General features: G+C 32.2%; 4 protein-coding genes across 6 annotated transcripts in view; 1 reads left to right on the plus strand and 3 right to left on the minus strand.

Moving 5' to 3' along the window:
• Positions 1-58: 58 nt before the first annotated feature.
• On the minus strand, positions 59-4,530 carry LOC132705630 (mitochondrial disaggregase-like). 2 transcript variants are annotated; one of them, XM_060676339.1, is made up of 8 exons: positions 4,241-4,272; positions 4,100-4,190; positions 4,000-4,043; positions 3,720-3,946; positions 3,517-3,631; positions 2,911-3,411; positions 2,406-2,599; positions 59-514 (listed from the first exon to the last, which is right to left on the minus strand). In XM_060676339.1, exons 3-8 carry the CDS (start codon positions 4,013-4,015, stop codon positions 200-202), a joined length of 1,368 nt encoding a protein of 455 aa, XP_060532322.1. In that variant the 5' UTR covers positions 4,016-4,043; positions 4,100-4,190; positions 4,241-4,272; the 3' UTR covers positions 59-199. The 2 variants fall into 2 exon arrangements, with proteins under 2 accessions (XP_060532322.1, XP_060532320.1); XM_060676337.1 differs by having other exon boundaries at positions 4,000-4,190; positions 4,241-4,530.
• A 392-nt stretch (positions 4,531-4,922) lies between these two features.
• On the plus strand, positions 4,923-5,678 carry LOC132705632 (uncharacterized protein C7orf50 homolog). Its single transcript, XM_060676341.1, has one exon. The coding sequence runs from the start codon at positions 4,939-4,941 to the stop codon at positions 5,656-5,658; it is 720 nt and encodes a 239-aa protein (XP_060532324.1). The 5' UTR covers positions 4,923-4,938; the 3' UTR covers positions 5,659-5,678.
• Positions 5,679-6,048: 370 nt separating this feature from the next.
• Positions 6,049-15,713, minus strand: LOC132705629 (histone-lysine N-methyltransferase Suv4-20-like). Of its 2 annotated transcripts, none has more exons than XM_060676336.1 (8): positions 15,443-15,713; positions 14,670-14,992; positions 12,852-13,533; positions 11,777-11,961; positions 11,549-11,717; positions 9,769-10,202; positions 9,098-9,382; positions 6,049-7,691 (listed from the first exon to the last, which is right to left on the minus strand). In XM_060676336.1, exons 2-8 carry the CDS (start codon positions 14,976-14,978, stop codon positions 7,545-7,547), a joined length of 2,211 nt encoding a protein of 736 aa, XP_060532319.1. In that variant the 5' UTR covers positions 14,979-14,992; positions 15,443-15,713; the 3' UTR covers positions 6,049-7,544. The 2 variants fall into 2 exon arrangements, with proteins under 2 accessions (XP_060532319.1, XP_060532318.1); XM_060676335.1 differs by having other exon boundaries at positions 11,777-11,976.
• A 1,420-nt stretch (positions 15,714-17,133) lies between these two features.
• LOC132705270 (low-density lipoprotein receptor-related protein 4-like) overlaps positions 17,134-20,126 on the minus strand; it is a 31,739-nt gene continuing 28,746 nt past the window's right edge. The window contains exons 22-23 of the mRNA XM_060675760.1: positions 19,863-20,069; positions 17,134-19,022 (exon numbers count right to left, since the gene is read on the minus strand). Of these exons, the coding sequence (XP_060531743.1) occupies positions 18,855-19,022; positions 19,863-20,069 (375 nt within the window). The 3' untranslated portion in view covers positions 17,134-18,854. The remainder of the gene's footprint in view (positions 19,023-19,862; positions 20,070-20,126) is intronic.

Below are 20,126 nucleotides of genomic sequence, written 5' to 3' on the forward strand. Positions count from 1 at the left end.
AACATTTTGCTGATCCGTGTCATTCATGGTCCGCGACCTATAGTCTGCGATGCGAGTGCAGGATTTTGTCCTTATAATTCAGTTTGTACCAAATGATTACATGTAATAAAACTCAAAGTTAAAATCAGCTTGCCCAATTTATTCCACTACTGTGGAAAGTCAACAACACCTATCTAAATTTAAATAATTATACACAATCTTAACAAAAAGATGATGTATTATGGTTAACTGGTATCACATTGCTTTGAATTTCTACATAATCTTTAACCCCGCTTTTTTTCACTCTTAATTTAATTTCCGGCGAATCACAATTGTCAGGCCACCCTGCAACAATCTGGACCACTGAGCCTTTGTCTATATAGCCCCTCTCGTAGGCGGACGCCAACTGATTAACAACCCGCCTCTCCACTTCATATTTGATGGATCTAGCGCCGTAGCAAACATCGTAGCCGTCTACCAATGCAGATTCTACATTTCTGTCCCATTTAATCTCAATTTTGTGTCTATCCTTTGCCTAAATTTATAAAAGGATTCGAGTTTATAGGAAAAAATTATCAGACTCTTTAAAAAGTCGAATTATTCAGAATTCGACGAAACCGAAAGAAAGACAAATGAATTTAATACGAAAGTAGCAAACAAAATAATACATCGCGACGTTAAAGAAGCTTTTATTACATTTGTTCAAATTTTTGTTTTTGATATATATTAAAAATTGTGCCCCCAAACTAATTCAAAATTGTTTAACAGTCTTTATAATGGGCATAGATAGTTTCGAAAAATTTGACTTCATCAATTTAGCATCTTTCGTCATGCGTATTGGCTCAAATTTAAGTTTCTGCAGTAGATCCAATTAAAATTAGATGTTTTGCTGTTTATAATGCTTCGCCTTCTACAAAACTCCGACCTTCACATTACACTTTAAATACGATAAAAATGGTATTTATCCGTCACTTTTCACAAACCACATACCACGAAATATGATGAATAATCACTAATACTTTATTGCCGCTTATTCAGGAAGAATGTTTATGTGTAAACATTGAGATTGCAAGTAAAAGGAGCACTTTTGTTTACGTTTTGCAGCACCACCATCGGAGAATACCTTCACGGATAATCCTTATGTTTGACTAGAACTATCGAACATTTCTTATTCGTTAATCATAAAATTATCATAGTTCTTAATGAGGATTCTTAGAAATTTGCAATTCCTAATTGATTATTTTGGTTGTGAACGATTCTAAAAATTCCGAAATAAAACGCGAACTGCTTGACAATTATTTGTTCGCACATGCGCAGTATGCATCAACTCAAATTACACCTAATGCTAGAAGTTTGGTAGACGTTTGGAGAAATGATTTTCAACAATTTGATTAGATGCGATGATTAGCATTCAGTATTAATTAATCCTGTTTGTACTGAGTTGAGATACACATACCTTAGAATTTTACCAACTTAGCTTAAAATTTATTAAAGTAGGTGTGTTATGTCATTAACTGTAGAATATTGCATTTATTTAAAATTCCCAAATAATTTTAAACAATTCTGGAATTAATTTTCAAGCGCATCTAATTTTTTAAACCAAAACAAACGTATTACGAGTAAAAAACTAGCCGCTTGTATGGTAGCTCATGCAACAAAAATATAAATTTGAACAAACATATTGTTGTAACGAATAAAATTAGCCTGCACGAAATACGTAGTAAATGCAGCAAATCATTCGAGTTTTGAACATTTAAACATAATAGGGACTTAAATTTGTATACAGGATGGTCAATTTAAAAGGCTCACCATATCACAATACAGTGTGAGTTAAGTTAGAAAAAAGTTACATTTGTTAATTTCTGTTTAATATATGTTAATCTAATATACATCCACTGAAGTCCTATATTTAAATCAATACTCAATCAATCAATCAACGCAGATGCAGGGTTTATACTGAGATCAGCGATTTTTTTAATTTAAAATCTAACAGAGCAGAACAATTTAAATAAGAGTGTTCTGTTTTACAAGAAATCGAACTTTATTGAAAATCAAAATTCAAAGTCAAATACCAGATAAATAGCAATCAACTAATTTGTCTGTCATGGCAGACTCCTTTCAGTTCATTCACTTTGAAGTACTGGTGGTATCCTTGTCCTTTTACCAAATGGCTTCAATAAGGCGTCCACCGGCAAATGAAATGTCACTGATTAAAAATCGAATGTAAACATTTTCATAGAAAAACTTATTATCAAAAACATAAATGATGCAAAATTGACAATGGACAAAGTAAATCCAGAAAAGTTTTGAATGTCTTAGTTTTGATGCAACCTTTTTATAATTTAACCGCTGCTGTATTAATAAAAGTTTTCAGGTGTGAAAGTAGGCAAACGTCATCTAGGTAGTACTAGTAATATGTAGCTTACTTTTTTGGCCCATGATTTTAACTCTCGATCCACAAGTTCCATCAACTCACGCCTAGAGAATGGCAGAAAATACACAATTTCATTAATCCGGCCCAAAAATTCATCCCTCTTAAAGTGTTTCTTTAAAATTGGTTTTACTTGCTCATCTTTGAATTTTCTTGAAATCACAATATTGTCAGTTAACGTTTTTTCATCTGTAAAAGCAGTTAATATTCGTTGGATCGTCTCAAAGAAAATAATTGTAAATTAAAAAATAATAGCTTGGTTCTACAAAATCTCCTTTAAGTGAGATCACATACAACTTGACCGTCATAGCTTGGGAGTATGTTGCTGGGGTGATTTCAAGTTAAAAATGTCAAATGTCAATTCCGGGTATATGTTCATTTGACATTTCTAACTTAAATCACCCTGGCAACACACTCCCAAGCTATAGCAGTCATGTTGTGGGACACCCTGTATAAATAATTAATTTGAAAACAAAATATCTTATTTACCACCTCCATACCTTTAATGTTAGCCATTAACCTCTGGTTTTTAATCTTTTCACCCTCTTCTCTTAAACGCAAGGCGTGACGGGCGATCTCCTCACTAGCTAAGTTGGATGTCATAATAAAAATGGCATTTTTGCATTCAATTGTTTTTCCTTGTCCATCAGTTAATCGTCCTTCATCAAACAGCTGGAGCAATACAGTTAACACATCAGGATGAGCCTTTTCAACCTCATCAAACAAAACTACAGCATCACTGCATTTTTTTAATTTTTTGGTTAGTTGGCCACCTTCATCATGCCCTATATATCCAGGCGGTGCACCAATCAGCTTGGCAACTTCATGCTTTTCTTGAAACTCAGACATGTCCAAACGTATAAATGAGTCCCTTTTATTTTTGTGTATATAAGCAGCTAACTGTTTAGCTAATTCTGTCTTTCCAATACCAGATGAGCCCAAGAATAAAAAGACAATTGGATGATCTTCATCTGCCCAGCCATTTTCCTTTCTTCTAACAGCTGAGAGGAAATGTCTAATGTAACAGAAAATTAAACCACAGAAAAGTGTTCAAAACATTAATTCAGAGTCAGATATTAATATTACACAACACATCTACAACTTACTAGCCGCTACAATTGAGATAGCTCCTTCTTGTCCAACTATATGCTGTTTAAGCCTATCTTCTAATGGAAATCTCCTTCTTTCTTCTATTTCTTTGTTTTTAAGAAATTCTGCATACTAACAAATGCATATATTATATTGTTAACTTGAAAAACTTATGTAGTACAAGTTTTTGTCTATATATGATTGATTCTATATAATTTACCTTTGTTGTCTGTTTTTCCAAATATTCCTTCATTGGGCCTTCTTTAGCATAACTCACTGGCATATGACCAGAATCATTCTCTATACATGGGTTAGCACCATTCTCTATCAATAATTTTACAATATCTAAAGAATTTACTAGCACTGCATAATGCAATGCAGTAAAGCCCAAAAAATTTGCTCTGTTGTTAAGAATGCTGGAAAATTCATCTTCCCTAATCATGACAACTAAAATATGGCTTTTGGCAATTTTGGTTTCATGTAAAAATAAAAATTACAACCTTCAATTGCATGCATTCCTTGCTCTTGGGCTATTTTACTTGCACTGGAATAATTATCCCCCGTATTCAGTTCAGCCCCATTTTCTAAAAGAATTCTCACCATATCGTAGTTTCCACTAACCGAGGCCACCATAAGAGCAGTCCAACCTAGTTTATGGCGACAATTTACATTGACACCTCTTTCAATTTGACTGACAAAAAATGTATTAACCTCAAGCTGTTTTACAAGTGCCTGGCTTACCTAATTACTTCGCTTTCAATGCCTCTTTGAACAGCTTTAAAAAATGTCTTCTCTGAAAAATTTGTAACCGACTCACATGCTGCAATGGATAAAGCAGGGAGAAAAAACATAAGAGAAGGAAACTTCAGGTAACGCGAGCTATTGTTTTCCTGCTTTTCATGATAATTTCTATAAAACATTGGTTTGTTGTTCAAGCGATTAAAATTGCAGTCAATCCCAATTTGAAATCTTTTATTTGGGACGTGTCTGTTCCAAATCCGATGTAAATTAAATAATTTTGTAATTTTCATGTTTTGAAGCCGATTTCTAAACAATCAAATTTTTTAAGGCTAGGATATTATGCCTCTTCTTATTTTCTTTCAAATATTAAAACATGGCGCAGAATATTGGTTGAACATATTCCGTGTAGAAATCGCAAGATTCGTTTTTAGTTTTGTTAGTCAATTGAAAAAAATTGGGAGTGATTAGGATGATTGTTAATTCTAACGATTTGTAATTTTTATACTTGGCAGAAATTTTGTAGTTTCTTACTTGTTAAATATGTCATTACATCTACTAACTGAAACTGCTACAATCATTTTGTCAAAAATCAACTAATCCTGATTGCTGGCCCAGATGTTAACAGTTCATTACTTTTCTCTATGCTTCTAACCTAATGAGTAAAACTTGTTTACATGAAGTGAATAACATAATACAAGATGATAGAAAAATCAAAAATTAAAACCAGAGCAAGGAAGTCAAAAGTAATTGCTTTTGACGACGAAGTGGTAACCAAAGATAGTGCGAAAAAAATCCTACAACAGCAATTCAAATATGGTGAATTCAAAACAGAAAATATCAATATGCAATTACCTGTCAGCAGTGGTAACACTTCACTCTCTAAAACAAACAGAACAAAGCACAAATTAGATAACTTGGATGTGGATCAAAAAGCAAAGCATATTAAAATTTCAAACAAAAAAATACAAGACAGAGAGCAAGTAACAGAAAATATGGAAACAGAAGGCAATGATATTAAATTAGATTCAAAAGCTGTTCAAAAGCCAAAAAAGGAATCAATAAGGTCGAAAAAGCGCGAAAAACATGCTCAGTTAATACAGGAGAAAAAAATTAAAGTGCAACTAGACTTTCAACAAAAAGCACTAAATTACTTATCAAATTGGAAATATTGCCGCTCCCAATGGAAATTTGAAAAACTCAGACAAATTTATTTGCAACAAAATTTATTTGACTCCGATAAAATTCCTCAGAAATTTTGGGAAATTGTGTTGGAATATTTCAGCGGGGCAAAAGGGCAATCCAGGCAGTTGGTTTTGGATGCAGCCTTGAAGATAGTAGAGCAAGAGCAAAATTCAGGAGAAACTGTTCAAGAGGAAAAAATTAAAAGAGCGCAAGATATTTTGCAATATTTACAGTAGCAAGTAAATATTAATAAACATATTGTAGTTTTCTTTATAAGGACCTGAAATTGATAAAACATTCGTTTTCCTCTCCTTTTTTATTTAGATTTTTTTACATGTCAAACAAAAATGTGGGTATTAGCGTCTATAAATGTAAAATCCTTATTCGAGTACTCAGACTTGTCAAGAATATCTATGCATGAACTAAAATATTTGCGAGAAATCTAAAGGAAGAAAAACGTGGAAACAGTTGTCTAAAAAATTGTTTATTTAAAAGTACAGAGAATGATTGACCGTGGACGCAGAAAATTATAAAGATGATACTAGGAACAACATTTTGAATGGAATAAAAGTTTCTGTGAATGTCATTTAAATACAAAATAGCCAAATGTACAACATACGCTCCTCTTGACGCATGAAAAAAACTAAAGAAATTTTTATTACATCTTTTTGCACTTAACATTTACATTACATTTATATACAAAGAAACCCTAATTTTTACAGGGAACATTTTCATTAAATTTCAACAATAAACATGTTTTAACAAGATTCTTTTTGTACATGCCAGAAACAACACATTAAAGATTTAGTATAGCAATGTTGCCAAACAGGACAAAATACTTTGTATTTTAACTTTATGAAATCTTTGTTTCTGTACATGTAATCTGTGTATTCCTATCTGGCAGTACTTGAATTGCTAAATTGGCAAATCCCATTACATGATTGTAAAGGAAATATTTAAATGGACCACCTAGAATGTTGTCCAATACCAACATAGCATTTCTTGCATTTACGTCATACATGTGACACTAAATAATAGACACGCGAATGAGAAAAAGTAACATTAAATTCACCTAAAATACGATTTTGGAAATAAATAAAATGGTGTATATATTTACATCGAATACGTGCTACTTATAGCTACAATTAAAAAAATAATTCACTATCTTTTTTGCAGCCTTAATTAAATAATATACTAAAGAAAACCATAAATAACAAACCTGTGCCTGGATACAAAAAAAAAAACACGACAAACAGTGGGAACAACTGCAGTAATGGCCTAAAACAAAGGGCAATGTTTTTGAAAATGTGGAGATTTATTTTCAAGTTTGAAACGACCACATATGTAGGTGCTAAAGAATCCATGACAACTAAAGTTTAAAAAAACAGGACACATTTCTGAAAAAAAAGTAATGCAAATATACTAAAAAAATGGCATTCATCTGCTTGGTCCTAAGTCGTCGTTCACTTCTAATTTCATTTTGACCAAGCACAGAATTTGCTATGAAGTGAGTTGGTAATGCATCAAATTAATAAATCTGGTTTATCAACATCAAACAGCCACTTCCAAAAATCAAACAAAGTATCTCACAGCAAGTTACATAAAATGCATTTTTTATATTAAAAGTATAAAAAAACATGGTTACGCAGTTATTGCAAATAAAAAGGACTTGTTTTTTCCTCGCAATATCACCTTTTTTGATTCATTTTCATACTTGAAACTGAAAATCATTATAAATTCATATCTGCTAATATGGCAAAAACCGTGGGGCAGCAATTTTTAAATTATAATAGAATTAAATTTGTAGTTCTTTATCAAATTTGTAATGTGCATATGATATTTAAAGGTAATAGGCGAAAAGACTAAACATATTTTGAATTAATATTTTGTTACCTGAATTTTTAAAAATAACCAAACAAAAATTTGCAAAATTCAAAAAAGTGTGAAAAATGAAAACTCGCTTCCCAGACCCTATTTTGTTTTTTTATAAATAAAATTCCCAAGTCAGTCACGTTTAACTTTTAGTCAATAAATGAAAATTAAAGTCAGGCGAGCAGAATTTTTCACCAGGTTCGGATTCTCGCGATGATTTTCTTGTACAACAAACCAAAGTAAACGTTAATCACATCTCGCAGTGAGTACTGGTGGACGGTATGTCAATGGTATGACTCTCGTTACCAAATATTAGCCTAAGCCGTTTCATGGGCAAAGCTGGCAGTTCTTCTTCGACAGTCTCATCCTCTTGGTTCTCCATCTGCTGTTCTTCCATCTGATTATATAAACATACTCTAATTGGTAATCTCAAAAAAGTCCTCCAGAGTTATAATAATAACAACAATATCTTTATTATCGCAGATATTTAGAATACAATCAGTATATTATGGATTTCATCAAGTAGGTCAAAATTAGGTACCAACTATAGATTACATTAAAAATGTATATAATAAAAATATGTGACAGAGCACAACAATATAGTGATAACAAACATTAATAAGTAAAATACTCTTTTAAATTATAAAAACAGTTTTGTAGGAGGAAAAATTCTAGTTTCGATTTAATTATTACTATTGCTTTTTAGCTCTGGGGAAGCCGGTGTGCGTAAAATATTTTTTAGAAAATTCTAGCCTATTTTTTTTTATAGAGAAACTATCTTTGTTATGTGTATTATAGTCGTGAAATTTTGTAAGTTATTTTTGTTTTCATACATCCATAAACAGACTTCTAATATGTATATACACCTTAAAGGCAGTATTTTAAATTCCCTGAAGAGGGGCCTGGCGACACTAAAGCGATATACCTTGTGCCTTTCTTTTGGGATTTGTAAACAGATATTATTTATTAGGAAACAATAAGTAGGTAGCTTTGAAGAAAGTAATTGGCATTGAGTTTCCCAAGATGGGGGTTCGTCAAGTTCTAGTCCCAAAAATTTAGCGTGCTTTTTTATTTCAACCGTCTCCCCGGCCAAGTGAACATTCACAGAAAGATTTTTTTTTTGTTTTGTGGGCATTTGAATATTGGCACACTTGTTTTTTGGACATTCAAAGAGAGTTCGTTGGTGTTAAACCAGCTATTTAGCAATACAAATGCTTAATTTATTCTGTCTTCAAGAGATTGCCTTATTTCAACATACTGCATAAGATTTGTTAAAAACATTCTAAACCGGTTCAGACTTATTCCACGAATTCCGTATTTTGAATTTCGTGGTTCATACAGTAAAACGCCCTGCTAAGATCACAAAATATCCCTGAAGCCGTGCTGACTCTCAGTCAAAATTTTGTTTTAATTTAAATAATCGGTCAAATATTTTAGCAAAACATGATGTGATTGCTATTGGACGACAATATTCTGCAGAATGCTGTGGCTGTAGGAAAAACTCTCTCCGCCAATGATGCATTTATCAAGGAGATTAATAGACTCAGGATATAGTGGGCACACTTTTTGAATAATACAAAACGCACACCATCAGGGTCATTAGAATTTTTATTTTTTATTAAGTTCAATATTTCCTTTTGAGAGACTGGTCTAATGCACATGCTTTCAGAAAAACTTCCAAATTACATTCTAGAAATTAATTTTTGTGCGTTTTGGATGACTTTTTAATTTTGTCATATAAGAAGTATTTTTTACTACTGACGAATTTAAAAATTACTTAAATTAGAATGATTCCGTTATTACCTTAATGCGTCGATCCCTTTTCCTATCCTTGGACTTGTGACGTTTCTTCCTATGAGAATAAGGTGTGTATTGTACTTCGTCATCTTCAACGCCCTCTACCCGTAATACTTCATACTCGGGCTCAAAAAACTCATCGCTCAGGCTATTACCAGATTCGATCACCTCATCCAATACGGGACTTCTTTTCATTCTGAGCGTAAGCTTTACGCGACCGCCGCACCTCTCAGGGGTTTTTTCCGTGTTTTGAATACAATCTGGTGGTGGCTCCGACACAACGTCGTTAAACTAGATAGATAAACCAATCAACAGATGCTAACACCATCAGTTATTAAAAATACTTGTTTCTGTTTGTAAAACACTTGTCTTTTTGGATTTCCAAATTTTTTAAAACTACAAAAAATTGTAAAAGATTTTTATGTATCATTATTATTATTAAAGGTTTAAAATGTTCGGCTTCTACACTGAAAGTATTTTCTAAATTATATATAATTTTGAACATTTACATATTTTCAATATGACATACTTTGCATTTAGAACAGACCTTTAGGATAAGCCCGATGACATTTTAAACACATTTTAACAAAATCATCGACCACTGCAAATAACTTTTAAAAAATCTCAATTGATTATTATACATATAATTTGAAAGAAAAATGTATTAATATGCTCACTGTTTCCACATGCCAGTTGCTATGTTCGATGGTAGTGTGAGTTTCAGCTTTGACTTCCAAATTATCACTGCTGACGTCTTTTAGTTTTGACTGTTCACACTCAACATCTATTTTCTTTCGAAGGCTTAAGGTATCGTCACACGCTTCATCATCATTGAACTCATAAATATCGTTTTTCACAGTATCTCCGCGGTAACCGTCTTGATGGGTCACTTTGTAATACTTTCTGTTAGAATTTCGTGTAGTCCGCCTAAAATTTCTCCCACCCTTGACAGAGTTGCTTTCGTGATTATTATTCATTCCATCGCACTGGGTGCACCTAATTGCGTCTGCTTCCTCTTTTGAATGCTCTCCGTTTGAGTGAACACGCTCCAACGACTCCGTTAAGCATTTATGACTGCGTAATTTAATCCCCGTCTGTTCATCACAAGTGCCTGTACATAAGTATTTCGATAATATGGACTGTGACGATTTTACTCTAATAAAAAGAAAAGATGCACCTCCGAATACTCTTTTGTATTTTACGAAATACACAAGCATTGATTTATTATAATTAGTATTAAAAAATTTGATTAGTTGTTTTTACAAGTGACTGAATTCAAAGTTTTTTGTTTTGAGGCCTCACCTGTTAAAAGCAGGAAAGAAATCTTAAAGTATGCGCTTGATACTAGCTTTTAAGCGGCTGCATAGATGGTGCCTATTAAGGGCTTCAGCAAAAAAATATGAAGATTATTTTTTGGTAGAATAATAATCAGTATATATATTATAGACTAGCTAAGATAGATACAGGGAGTTATTTAATGATTTCTAGGCAATTTTTAAATTAAAAATTTACTGTAAAGGTGTGTCTCGTTTCGAGGTGAAAATGTCAAAGTATTATTTTTGTTTCTCCTGCGTAATTTGAGTAGTACCATTTAAAAAAATCTCATTAATATCCTTCGCATCAAAATTAACACACCACTAAAATTTAGAACAATTTCAAAGCTGGTTTTCTCGGAAACTGCTGACTCGATTTGGATATATTTTTAGCAGGCAGAAATTCAACACATTTTAACTACATCATTGGTGTACAAATCAAGTAAAGACGTAAACATTAAACAAATTAAAAGTCAATATGAGGTTTCCTGTCCCCTTTTGTTATAACCGATTGACATCGACGATTGATACTTTGCACGTTTAATTTGTGATTAATGGATATATTCCCTGATTTTTTTACGTCTGAGCAAACTTATTCGCTTGACATTAAATTCCGTATTTCATTTAATATCTAAGATAAACACGTAAATAAAAAACAAGACCATTAAGAAAGATGGGGAGCTATCTAACGACTTGGCAAACACCTAATAGTGTTGACGGAAATTGCCACAATATCACAAATTTTGAGTATAATACTGGTTCTTCTTCAAACACGCAGAGGTCAGCATTATTTATGAAATGATGCATAAAAAACCAAAATAAAAATTAAATTGTGATATCCTATAATTCGAAAATGAAACATTCAAATTTCTCATATCGCCAAACCCACAGGTACTATTTTTCGCTCAAAGATGGGCATTATTTAGGAAATTATGCAGAAGAAAAAAAATGTTTTTATACCCTGTTTCAAATACGAAACACTCTAGACCACACATATCTATTATTTGTTTAGCTCAAAAATAATTGGGAATCCTCCTGTGAAATATTAAATTACTATTATTAAATAATACCCTATATATAGATTAAAATGTTAAAAAAAAAACGGGAAAAATAGTCAACCAAATTGCTATTTATTTGAACTTACTCAATTTCCCGCTTTCATGGCTGTCGTTAAATTTTTTGTTTTGTTGCGTGGCTTCACAAACGGGATCGTTATCGCTACACGTGCTAGTACAACTGCTCGCGTTGCTGTGCAGATCATCTAGTAAATTCGACCGCGATATATTGTGGTGAGTGGACGAGTGCATAAGTTCCTAAAACGTTCCACAATGTAAATAATGCCCCGCTTCTAAGCGTTTCGATCCAAAGTTACTTGATTCGCTCGTTGGGCTTGCCGTCTCAGTAACCGCGTGGTCCGCGAGCTAATTCCGTTAAACGCGCTTTTTGGCTCTTCATTTATCACAGAACTTTTACCGCTGAATCGGGTACCCCTATCATTCGCGCCTAAACTCGAACTGCTACGGCTCGCTCGTTTCAAACTTTGAAACTCCCCTATATCTGTAAATTTACAACCTAAAATTTTTAATGCTGATTTTAAATTGACAAAATACTTTTGAAATAACTTGTTAACTTATGTATTTAAGCACCTGCCAATGCGAGAAGAGGTCAAGCGCTACACATAATATACATATATATAATACACATATATTTTAAGCACAACTAACAAAATCTTTTTATTTGTGCTACAAGCGTTTTAATACAAAGGGCAAAAATTAACTTCTAGTCCATCTCCGTTTGAAAAACAGTAGCATACACCGTTTTTACAGAAATGCCTGCAAAGGCGGCTTACGTCTATGCCAGTATTTCACTAAAAAAACGTGCCGTTGCTACAAAAAAACATACAATTTTAACTATTAGTAACTACATATGACAGGTGATTTATATATCATCAAAGGTTTAAAAGAGAGTTAAATTATGCAATCATATTTTTGTTAGATAAGGTTATATGACAAAGATGGAGGACGAGTTATACAACTGGTGTTGCAAACATAAATCTAAGGAATTAAAAGTTAACATTTCAACCCTAATAAAAAACTTAACAAACAAGTTTAAATTTAATATTGTCAAATATATGACGTTACACATTGTGGGAGGGACGGAGAAATACTTCATAAAAATTCCACAAGGTCGTGCAACATAATTTATGAATGAATCCCTTAGAGTCTCAGTGGACTAACTGAGGCCAGATTGTTGTTTTGTTTTTTAGTGCAAACCCTTTAGACCTCTGATTTTAACTATCGTAATTTAATTGAAATATCTTTATCTAATATAATCTAGCTGAAAAATGAAAATTTTGCCGATTGCAATTTGAGAAATATTTTTGAATAGAACATTGAATTTGGCATGTGCTTAAAATCTACCTTGAACAGTATAAAGAAAAGTAATACCTTGCGCGATCAACATTTCCGCATCATATTTTGTAAGTCCCTTCTGCCTGAGCTCCTTCATACTTAACAGAGTGACAATTTTGTTATTTTGCAATCTTAGTCTTTCACTGCACTTCATAGGATCTTCTTTGCTGATAACCTGTGGTTTATGCTTAGTCCTATTCAGTCTATTATCAGTTTCTCTCAAGCTATAGCCGTTTTCTTCTTTGTGTTCAGTTTCTCTAGCAAATGCACCGGTGGCGCGTCTTTCGCAAGTCTCACATTCGCAATAACAATTTTTATCGCCGAAGAAATCTTCGCCATAAAAGCAAGTGATTTCTTCACCTATCTCTATATCCCGCAAGACTTTGACGCAAGCTGTATCTCGTCCCGTAGCGACAAATTTGCAGTTTGCCCGACAATCGTGATTGATGTAAGCGGCGGGACCCAGCCATAGTTGCGCACAATTTTTCCTGCAACTATACATTACAGAAAAGTCGTTTTTTCCAGGCTGAAGCAATTGTTTTTCTTCCTCTTCCGTTAGTTCGGCTATGCAACCAACAAGACATTCTATTTTTTCGTTTTTGTACCACTTTCGCGTCGCTGCTATTTTCGCACCCTTCTGACCTTCCAAGGAATAACGGTAACAAGGGGCTATCACAAATCCAGAATCCTTGTCAAAAACTCTAAGATACCTATAAATCTGTCAATAAACGGACACTGTTAGAATATTGATTGACTACAACCAAAGACTAATTAAGTAATATAATAAATAATAATACAACACTTAATACAAATTTCTCAAAAGTACGTCACCAAAGCCCTAATAATTTTATACTTTGCTGGAGTTAACAGTAATTTTATTTTAAAAGATAAGTACTTTACGCAAAGCAAAGAATGATGGACTAGAAGCAAATATTAAAGATTTCTCTTCGACTTTTCAATTGATAATTTTTTCATGTATTTAGCAATAGTCCAACATTAAGTTAGAATATAACAAATTAATGAGTATTTTATAAGCATAGCACGACCATACTGATTTCATGGAATATATGAATTAATGTTCCAGTGCCAATATAATAACAAACGGAACATCTAATTTGCTCCAATCCAGTATTTGCTCTGGGTGTGACAGCTACAGTTTAACCTTCTTTTTTGAATTACTAAATAAAACATATATTGCTCCACTGTGAACAATATTTGCAATTGAAAAGATGTAAAAGTAATTACAAATTTTCTGGATTCTTCCTGAGTTAATTGTTGCTGAATCAAACTTGCTCAACATCATTTGCAAAAAGCAAACACAGCAACCTGTGGAAGTTTCTTGCAAAAATGTAAAAAAAAACATTTTATATAAAAATTATGCTGGTCAAATATTTATTTTACAAGCTACTACTACTGGGCTTGAGAGTCTTCAAAATCGTACATTTGTTCCACAATTTTAATCCGCTGATCATATGGAAAAGACGCAAAAAAACTCTAAATAAATGATTTACTTTTGTGGGAATATAACTTACCATTGGGGTTGAGAATGGTGAAAAAAAATCTGTCGCGTGAGTTTTATGAACAGAAAAATAGAAAAATAAAAAATTTGCCCCTTTAAATGCTTTTATATTTATAGACCTACTGCATGAAAAAAAAAGTCAATAATTAGCTCGATTTAGCTTGTTTTATATTTCCAAGTAAATAAAAAAGAACACAGTTTAGCACATTTAGTATAGGACACATGACTAGACACATTATATAATATAAAGATCTATACATAATCTCATCCTAATTGTTTTAATTTTAATAGAAACAAACTTTTTAAATATTTAAATTATTATTCATCAAACTTACGTGTTCCTGTAGCTTACGCTGTTGATTTTTTGATTTAATTCTAGGTATCCATTCGCCACTTGAGATTCTCTCGTAAGTCTTTTCATAATTCTGGTTTTTAATGAATTCTATTATGATGCTTTTAAGTTCTGATGTATTGGTTTTGAGAGGCCTGTATCGTATATTCATTTTGTGAGTAGTAAAGCCTAAATGTGGATCCAAAACTAGAGAAGTAGCCAAATCGTCATTTTCAGAGAGTTCTTTGGGCGTCATACAGGCTGGTTGCATTTTAAAGGTGTTAAAGGGCCTCATATGTACATCCACAACCATTCTGATTTTTGTTACTGCATGAAATAATACAATTATTAATAGTAATGAAATGTATTAAATTACAGGTGTAGAGAAATCTTTTTTATCATGCTAACAAAAGATGCATGTGATGCCAATGTCCAACGCCAATGTCACTCTTACAATTGACAACAAAGATAGCTTTTTGTTTTTTAATGACAACTTTTTGACACTCCCTCATAAGTATTGTCATTTGACAAAAACACTACAGATTTTTTTTAGGACCTACACAATCGTGGCCCACATAAAAACCTGAAATGATTTCAATAGTTTGGAAAACGTTGAACAAAATTAAATGCTAAGAACCTAACTGCATGCACAATGGCGAACACGGTCCTTCATATTGGAATGGTTAACAAATCCGATTTTTATCGCGAAAAATGACTTGGCATTATCCCGTTGAAATTAAAAACAGAAATTTAATTTATATTAATATGCACTATTACCAGTTCTCCCGTAATTTGTGGCAAAACAATCAGCATTATCCCAAAAACTTTTTAGTCTGCTTCTTCAAAACGACGCTGAAAACATCATGGCAGACACATTGGTACGTTGGCAAATTAACACAAAATTACGATTTTTTTACACATTGTTGCGTTGTAAATTTCCAATAAATGGGCTCACAATAAATGGAAATTTGATTCGAATAAGTCAAGTGGATCCCCAAATGTTTAAAAAATTCCCAAATGTTTAAAATAAAAGAAAATAATGCTTTAGCCGAGAATACAACCTTTTTAACATCTGTAGAAATGTGTTGACACACTGTATCACCCTCTACATGAGACTAGCGGAACTTTTTAAGACTTGTGATTCATTTTTAGATTCAAATTTTAAATTGTTCTCTAATGTAAGTAAATTTTTGCCAATTGTTTCATTTCATCTATGGATTATTTATTTCAAAATTCATTACCAGTTTTAACTTAAAAAAAAAACAGAAATTAATATTAAAATTTTGTTAGTTAGCTATAAAAATAAAATATCATTTTTTTATGAGCATTTGAAAACTAAAAGACTAGGATGCGGTTGGTTTTAAGTCAATGACGAGCAGTCCTAACTTTTGTTAATGATCATTTTCTTGCAACAAATTTGGGTCTGTATTTTTATATTTTCGATGTAGGAAAAATTATTCCTCAGAATTGTTAATTTACATATAGAACATTGTTTTTTTCTGTCAAAATTGATAATATAGTGCACTATAATTTCAAATTCCAATGTAAGTGGGACATAACATCGAAAAAGTTAAAGGGATACATTGAAAGGTGAAATTAAAGCCAAACAAAAACATTTAAAATTTATTTATTATTATCATGGTTCTCACCGGAGGCATGATAAGATTCATGACCTACAAGGACATCTTATCTAGATTATAACATAAATTCTATATATAATTTCGTTTATATCTATCATTTATTTAAAAACATTTACATATTAAGACATACATGCTATAACTTACATATATATGTTAATTCTTTCATTATTGAAATTAATACACAATTTGAAAGATCATTTTAGTCCTAAAAAAGTGATATATTTTTACTTTTCTCTGGTGTTTTTGATTAACAAAAATAAATAGTTGAGCTGTCGTTTAGATGACGCTATATTGAGCTAGTAAATTTAATACAATTTATTTTTAAATGGCGTCAATTAAATATACTTTTTTACATTTAATTTACGCGAAGTTTGGGTATATTATTCGGATTCGGGATGGATACATATACATATACGAAAGGGAACACCATATTCAATTCATTTAAATATGCCCTAGAAATACGGTTCGTTTGAGTCCAGCGACTGAGCCCTAGACTGCTGAACTAGACGAATGCAAATTTTCATCGACCCAAAAAAGATTCTCAACTCAACGGGAACATGTAAATAAATATCTCCTAGAAGATATTTAAAAACATTTCCATTCACACCCTAGCGTAAATTCTTACGGTCAGTCTTAAAATACTAGAATATATAAAAAATATTCTTATAAATTTACACACTTTCATTCGTGCATTGAAATTCTAATCAAACTTAGTAATCTGATTTGGAATTACAAATAAAATCTTATTGATTTAATAAGTTAAATAAGGCAAATTTCCAATATACCAATAGTTTTATGCTTTAATACGTAATTTAATGTTTTGGGTATTTGGGTTTTCAGGTGGTTGATGATTTTTTAGAATCAAGTTGACGAAGGTTTAAACTAGAAAAATATTTTTTTTATTTGAGATTGGCTTAAACTATTGGACAATTTTTTTAATGTATATCGATCCCACAATTTGAGTCTAAAATTGAACTAATTAAAAAAAATTTCCAAAAAATTCTAAAATTAATTTTCTTATATTAAAATTGAATAATATTGATACAATTTTGATTTTGGCATAAATTTCCCATCGGCAGTTAATACAAATTTTAATATATTTGTAACAAGCGATTGATTGTCCAATAGTTTTTTTAGCTCTGATGTCCTAATGTTAATAATAGTTGTTAGTACGAAAAAAAAAGGGATATGTCTACCATATTATTAGCAACGTGTTTCATAACACACATTTTGAAAGTGCCTTTAAAGATATGTGCTATAAGTAAACATAAAAACCAACATTAACAATATAATATTAAATAATATTAAATTAATTATTGTATTAATATCGTCTCGTAATATATTTAAAAATTATTGAAACGACAGGAGCTAACAATGATTTTATATTTTTTAAAATTTATTAAAAACTTAGCGAACGCACGATATTGCCCTAAAGAAAAGGAATAACTATGTACAAAATTATTGAAAGCTCCGATAATTATATCAATTATAGCAATGATGAGGACATCACTATACCAAGACCTTATCGGAGGTCCTGTTAGCAATAAAAAGAACGAGAATGTGCTTTCACGCAAAATAATTTCGTGCAATTGATACTTCCATATTTTAAAACGTATAAATTTTAGTAGGTGTTTTCCGTTCTGCCAAGGCGGCAAATTCTTTAAAATCTTTGACCACGTTGTCAGGAGTAGGACAATATTTGCATTGCAGCTTATTGTTAGTACGAAATCCTGATTGTTACGCAAATGATCATTAGCGTGGCGTTAAATTAAATTAAACAATTGGAAGCTAGGCAGATGTAACCAGATCAATTTTTAGAGGAACTCTTTCACAGTAACGTCATTAAATACTTTAAAGCGTTTAAATTCTGGTACATGCAATTTCGTTCAGTTCAATCACAGTACAGTCGTAACAATGACGGCCGGGTGTAAATGATTTAAATATGTAGGATTTATTATGCATTACTAATTTTTGGTCAGTTGTGGTGTGTTTCAACTATCAAGCGGTGAAACGTTTATTGGTGGATACCGAATTGCTTGTATATTGGCACCAGAATTAAAAGAGGGTAACAAAATCTGCTTAGGGAACTCAGCTGAAACGCATTTATTTACTGATATTTTATTACTCTCTTATAACTCCAGCATCATTATACCAGAAGCTAAACGCTTGTTCAGGAGTCAGTGCATTGATGTAAACAAGATTCTTTCAGACTGGAATCTTTTGATTCACTGCTCCTTCATTTAAAATTTGACTAACAAATTGCTCACCTGTCAATTGCAAATAACATACAGATAAAGACTGATTTGACGTTTAATAGAAAACTGCGTCTGGTTCATTATTTAGTTTCAAAGCCGTCAGAGTAACTTTAAGTCCGGTCTAAACACGTCTAACCTCTAATGAGCGGCGACAGTCTGATGTTAACTACATAATTATTGTCAGTCATCTTAATTTGACAGCTTTTTATCTATTTACAACAAATTGGTATCGGAGCGAAGATTCGTCTTGCCTGAAATAGCGCATTGCATTTTATAGTCTTCACGGAACCAGTTTTAGAGTGGGGGTATTACGTCCGTCTTGTGGAGGGGAGTTACCGAAGGTGATCTTTCCATTTCCGGCGTTACCGTCTCACAATTCGAGCTGCACGGCGTTAAAATTGTCGGAATTAAGCTTGTTATTTCGGGACTGCCTGGTCCTACCGTCTCCTCATAAACTCGTTCCTGAAATAATAGTGTCATACAAGAAAATGACAAGTTTGCTACAGTCTATCATTTTTTAACTGTATCTTGGATGCCCGGAAATTAAGGAAAATCACTCGTGCCCCCAAAACAGTAGTTTTCATAAAAATAGTACCCACGCTTGCAGCCGAATGATAACTTAATTAAAACGACCAAAAATTTATAAAGAAATGAGTTATATGAGCATATGAGACATTGTCGACTTCTCTCCCCACGCTTCTGCACTCTTTAATGGCACTTCTTGGCACTCGGTGACGACAAGCATGCGGGCAGCATCAATAGGCAAAATAAGAATATCCCTTTTGGTTTTTGTTAAGGTTCGATGTCAAAATTATGACTGAAAAAAATTTATTCCTGATCCAAAAAATATATGATTTTATAATATTATTGAGAAGGTTCTGTCAAAACTTTAATTATGTTAAATTAAATTTATTTTGCTTTTTTCAAATCTTCTGGATTCCTCCTGCGTCGGTTTTTGCTGAGTCGAAGTCAAACTTTGAAGAAGCTAACAGGATGATTGGCAAGTTCGACTCAGCAAAAAACGACAGAGGAGGAATCCAGATGTTTTGTAAAAAGTATTACATTGGCCTGTGGAAGTTTCTTTGAAAAATTAAATTTATTTTATTTCAAAAAGTTCTGCGCTTAATGAAAATATGGAATATGAAATTGTGCTATTATTCTATAAACTATACAGAAAAAACTTCGCAGAATGAAAATCTTCAAAAAACACGACATCAAAGAAAGAAATTTATTTAATTCTTAAACACGTGACCAATAAAAATGTACCCGTACAAATGACTTTTGACGTGTTAAAGAACTTGCCTGCGACTTGTCATACTTCAGCCTTTTCCATATAAATTGTTTCCTGTCGATATTGTTCGCGGCTGTATTCGCTTCGTTATTGGCAGAGTAGTAATTGGGATTCGAAAAACTGCGACTGGTGCCGTACATGTAATTCTTTTTTCCTTTTTTGGTTAAAAGATAAAATATCACCGCGATGCTCAATATAATGAAAAACAACATCGGTACCTAAAAAAAAATGTCAAAGTTTCTGCCCTTAAAATTCCAAAGCTGCATTAAAACGAA

The sequence above is a fragment of the Cylas formicarius genome, unplaced genomic scaffold (genome assembly GCF_029955315.1).
Source record: "Cylas formicarius isolate icCylForm1 unplaced genomic scaffold, icCylForm1.1 PGA_scaffold_7__23_contigs__length_41026272, whole genome shotgun sequence".
In the NCBI taxonomy this organism is placed as follows: Eukaryota; Metazoa; Arthropoda; class Insecta; order Coleoptera; family Brentidae; genus Cylas; species Cylas formicarius.

Excerpts from the sequence above, each read along its gene's own strand:
- LOC132705630 (XM_060676337.1), bottom strand. The coding sequence starts at position 4,530 with ATGAAAATTACAAAATTATTTAATTTACATCGGATTTGGAACAGACAC. Across the intron at positions 3,947-3,999 it reads AGGAATGCATGCAATTGAAG|TTGTCATGATTAGGGAAGAT; the intron begins GTTGTAATTTTT and ends GCCATATTTTAG. Across the intron at positions 2,600-2,910 it reads GTTAATGGCTAACATTAAAG|ATGAAAAAACGTTAACTGAC; the intron begins GTATGGAGGTGG and ends CTGCTTTTACAG.
- LOC132705629 (XM_060676335.1), bottom strand. The coding sequence starts at position 14,978 with ATGGTTGTGGATGTACATATGAGGCCCTTTAACACCTTTAAAATGCAA. Across the intron at positions 13,534-14,669 it reads AGCGTAAGCTACAGGAACAC|ATTTATAGGTATCTTAGAGT; the intron begins GTAAGTTTGATG and ends GTTTATTGACAG. Across the intron at positions 10,203-11,548 it reads CCATGAAAGCGGGAAATTGA|GCACTTGTGATGAACAGACG; the intron begins GTAAGTTCAAAT and ends ACTTATGTACAG.
- LOC132705632 (XM_060676341.1), top strand. The coding sequence starts at position 4,939 with ATGATAGAAAAATCAAAAATTAAAACCAGAGCAAGGAAGTCAAAAGTA.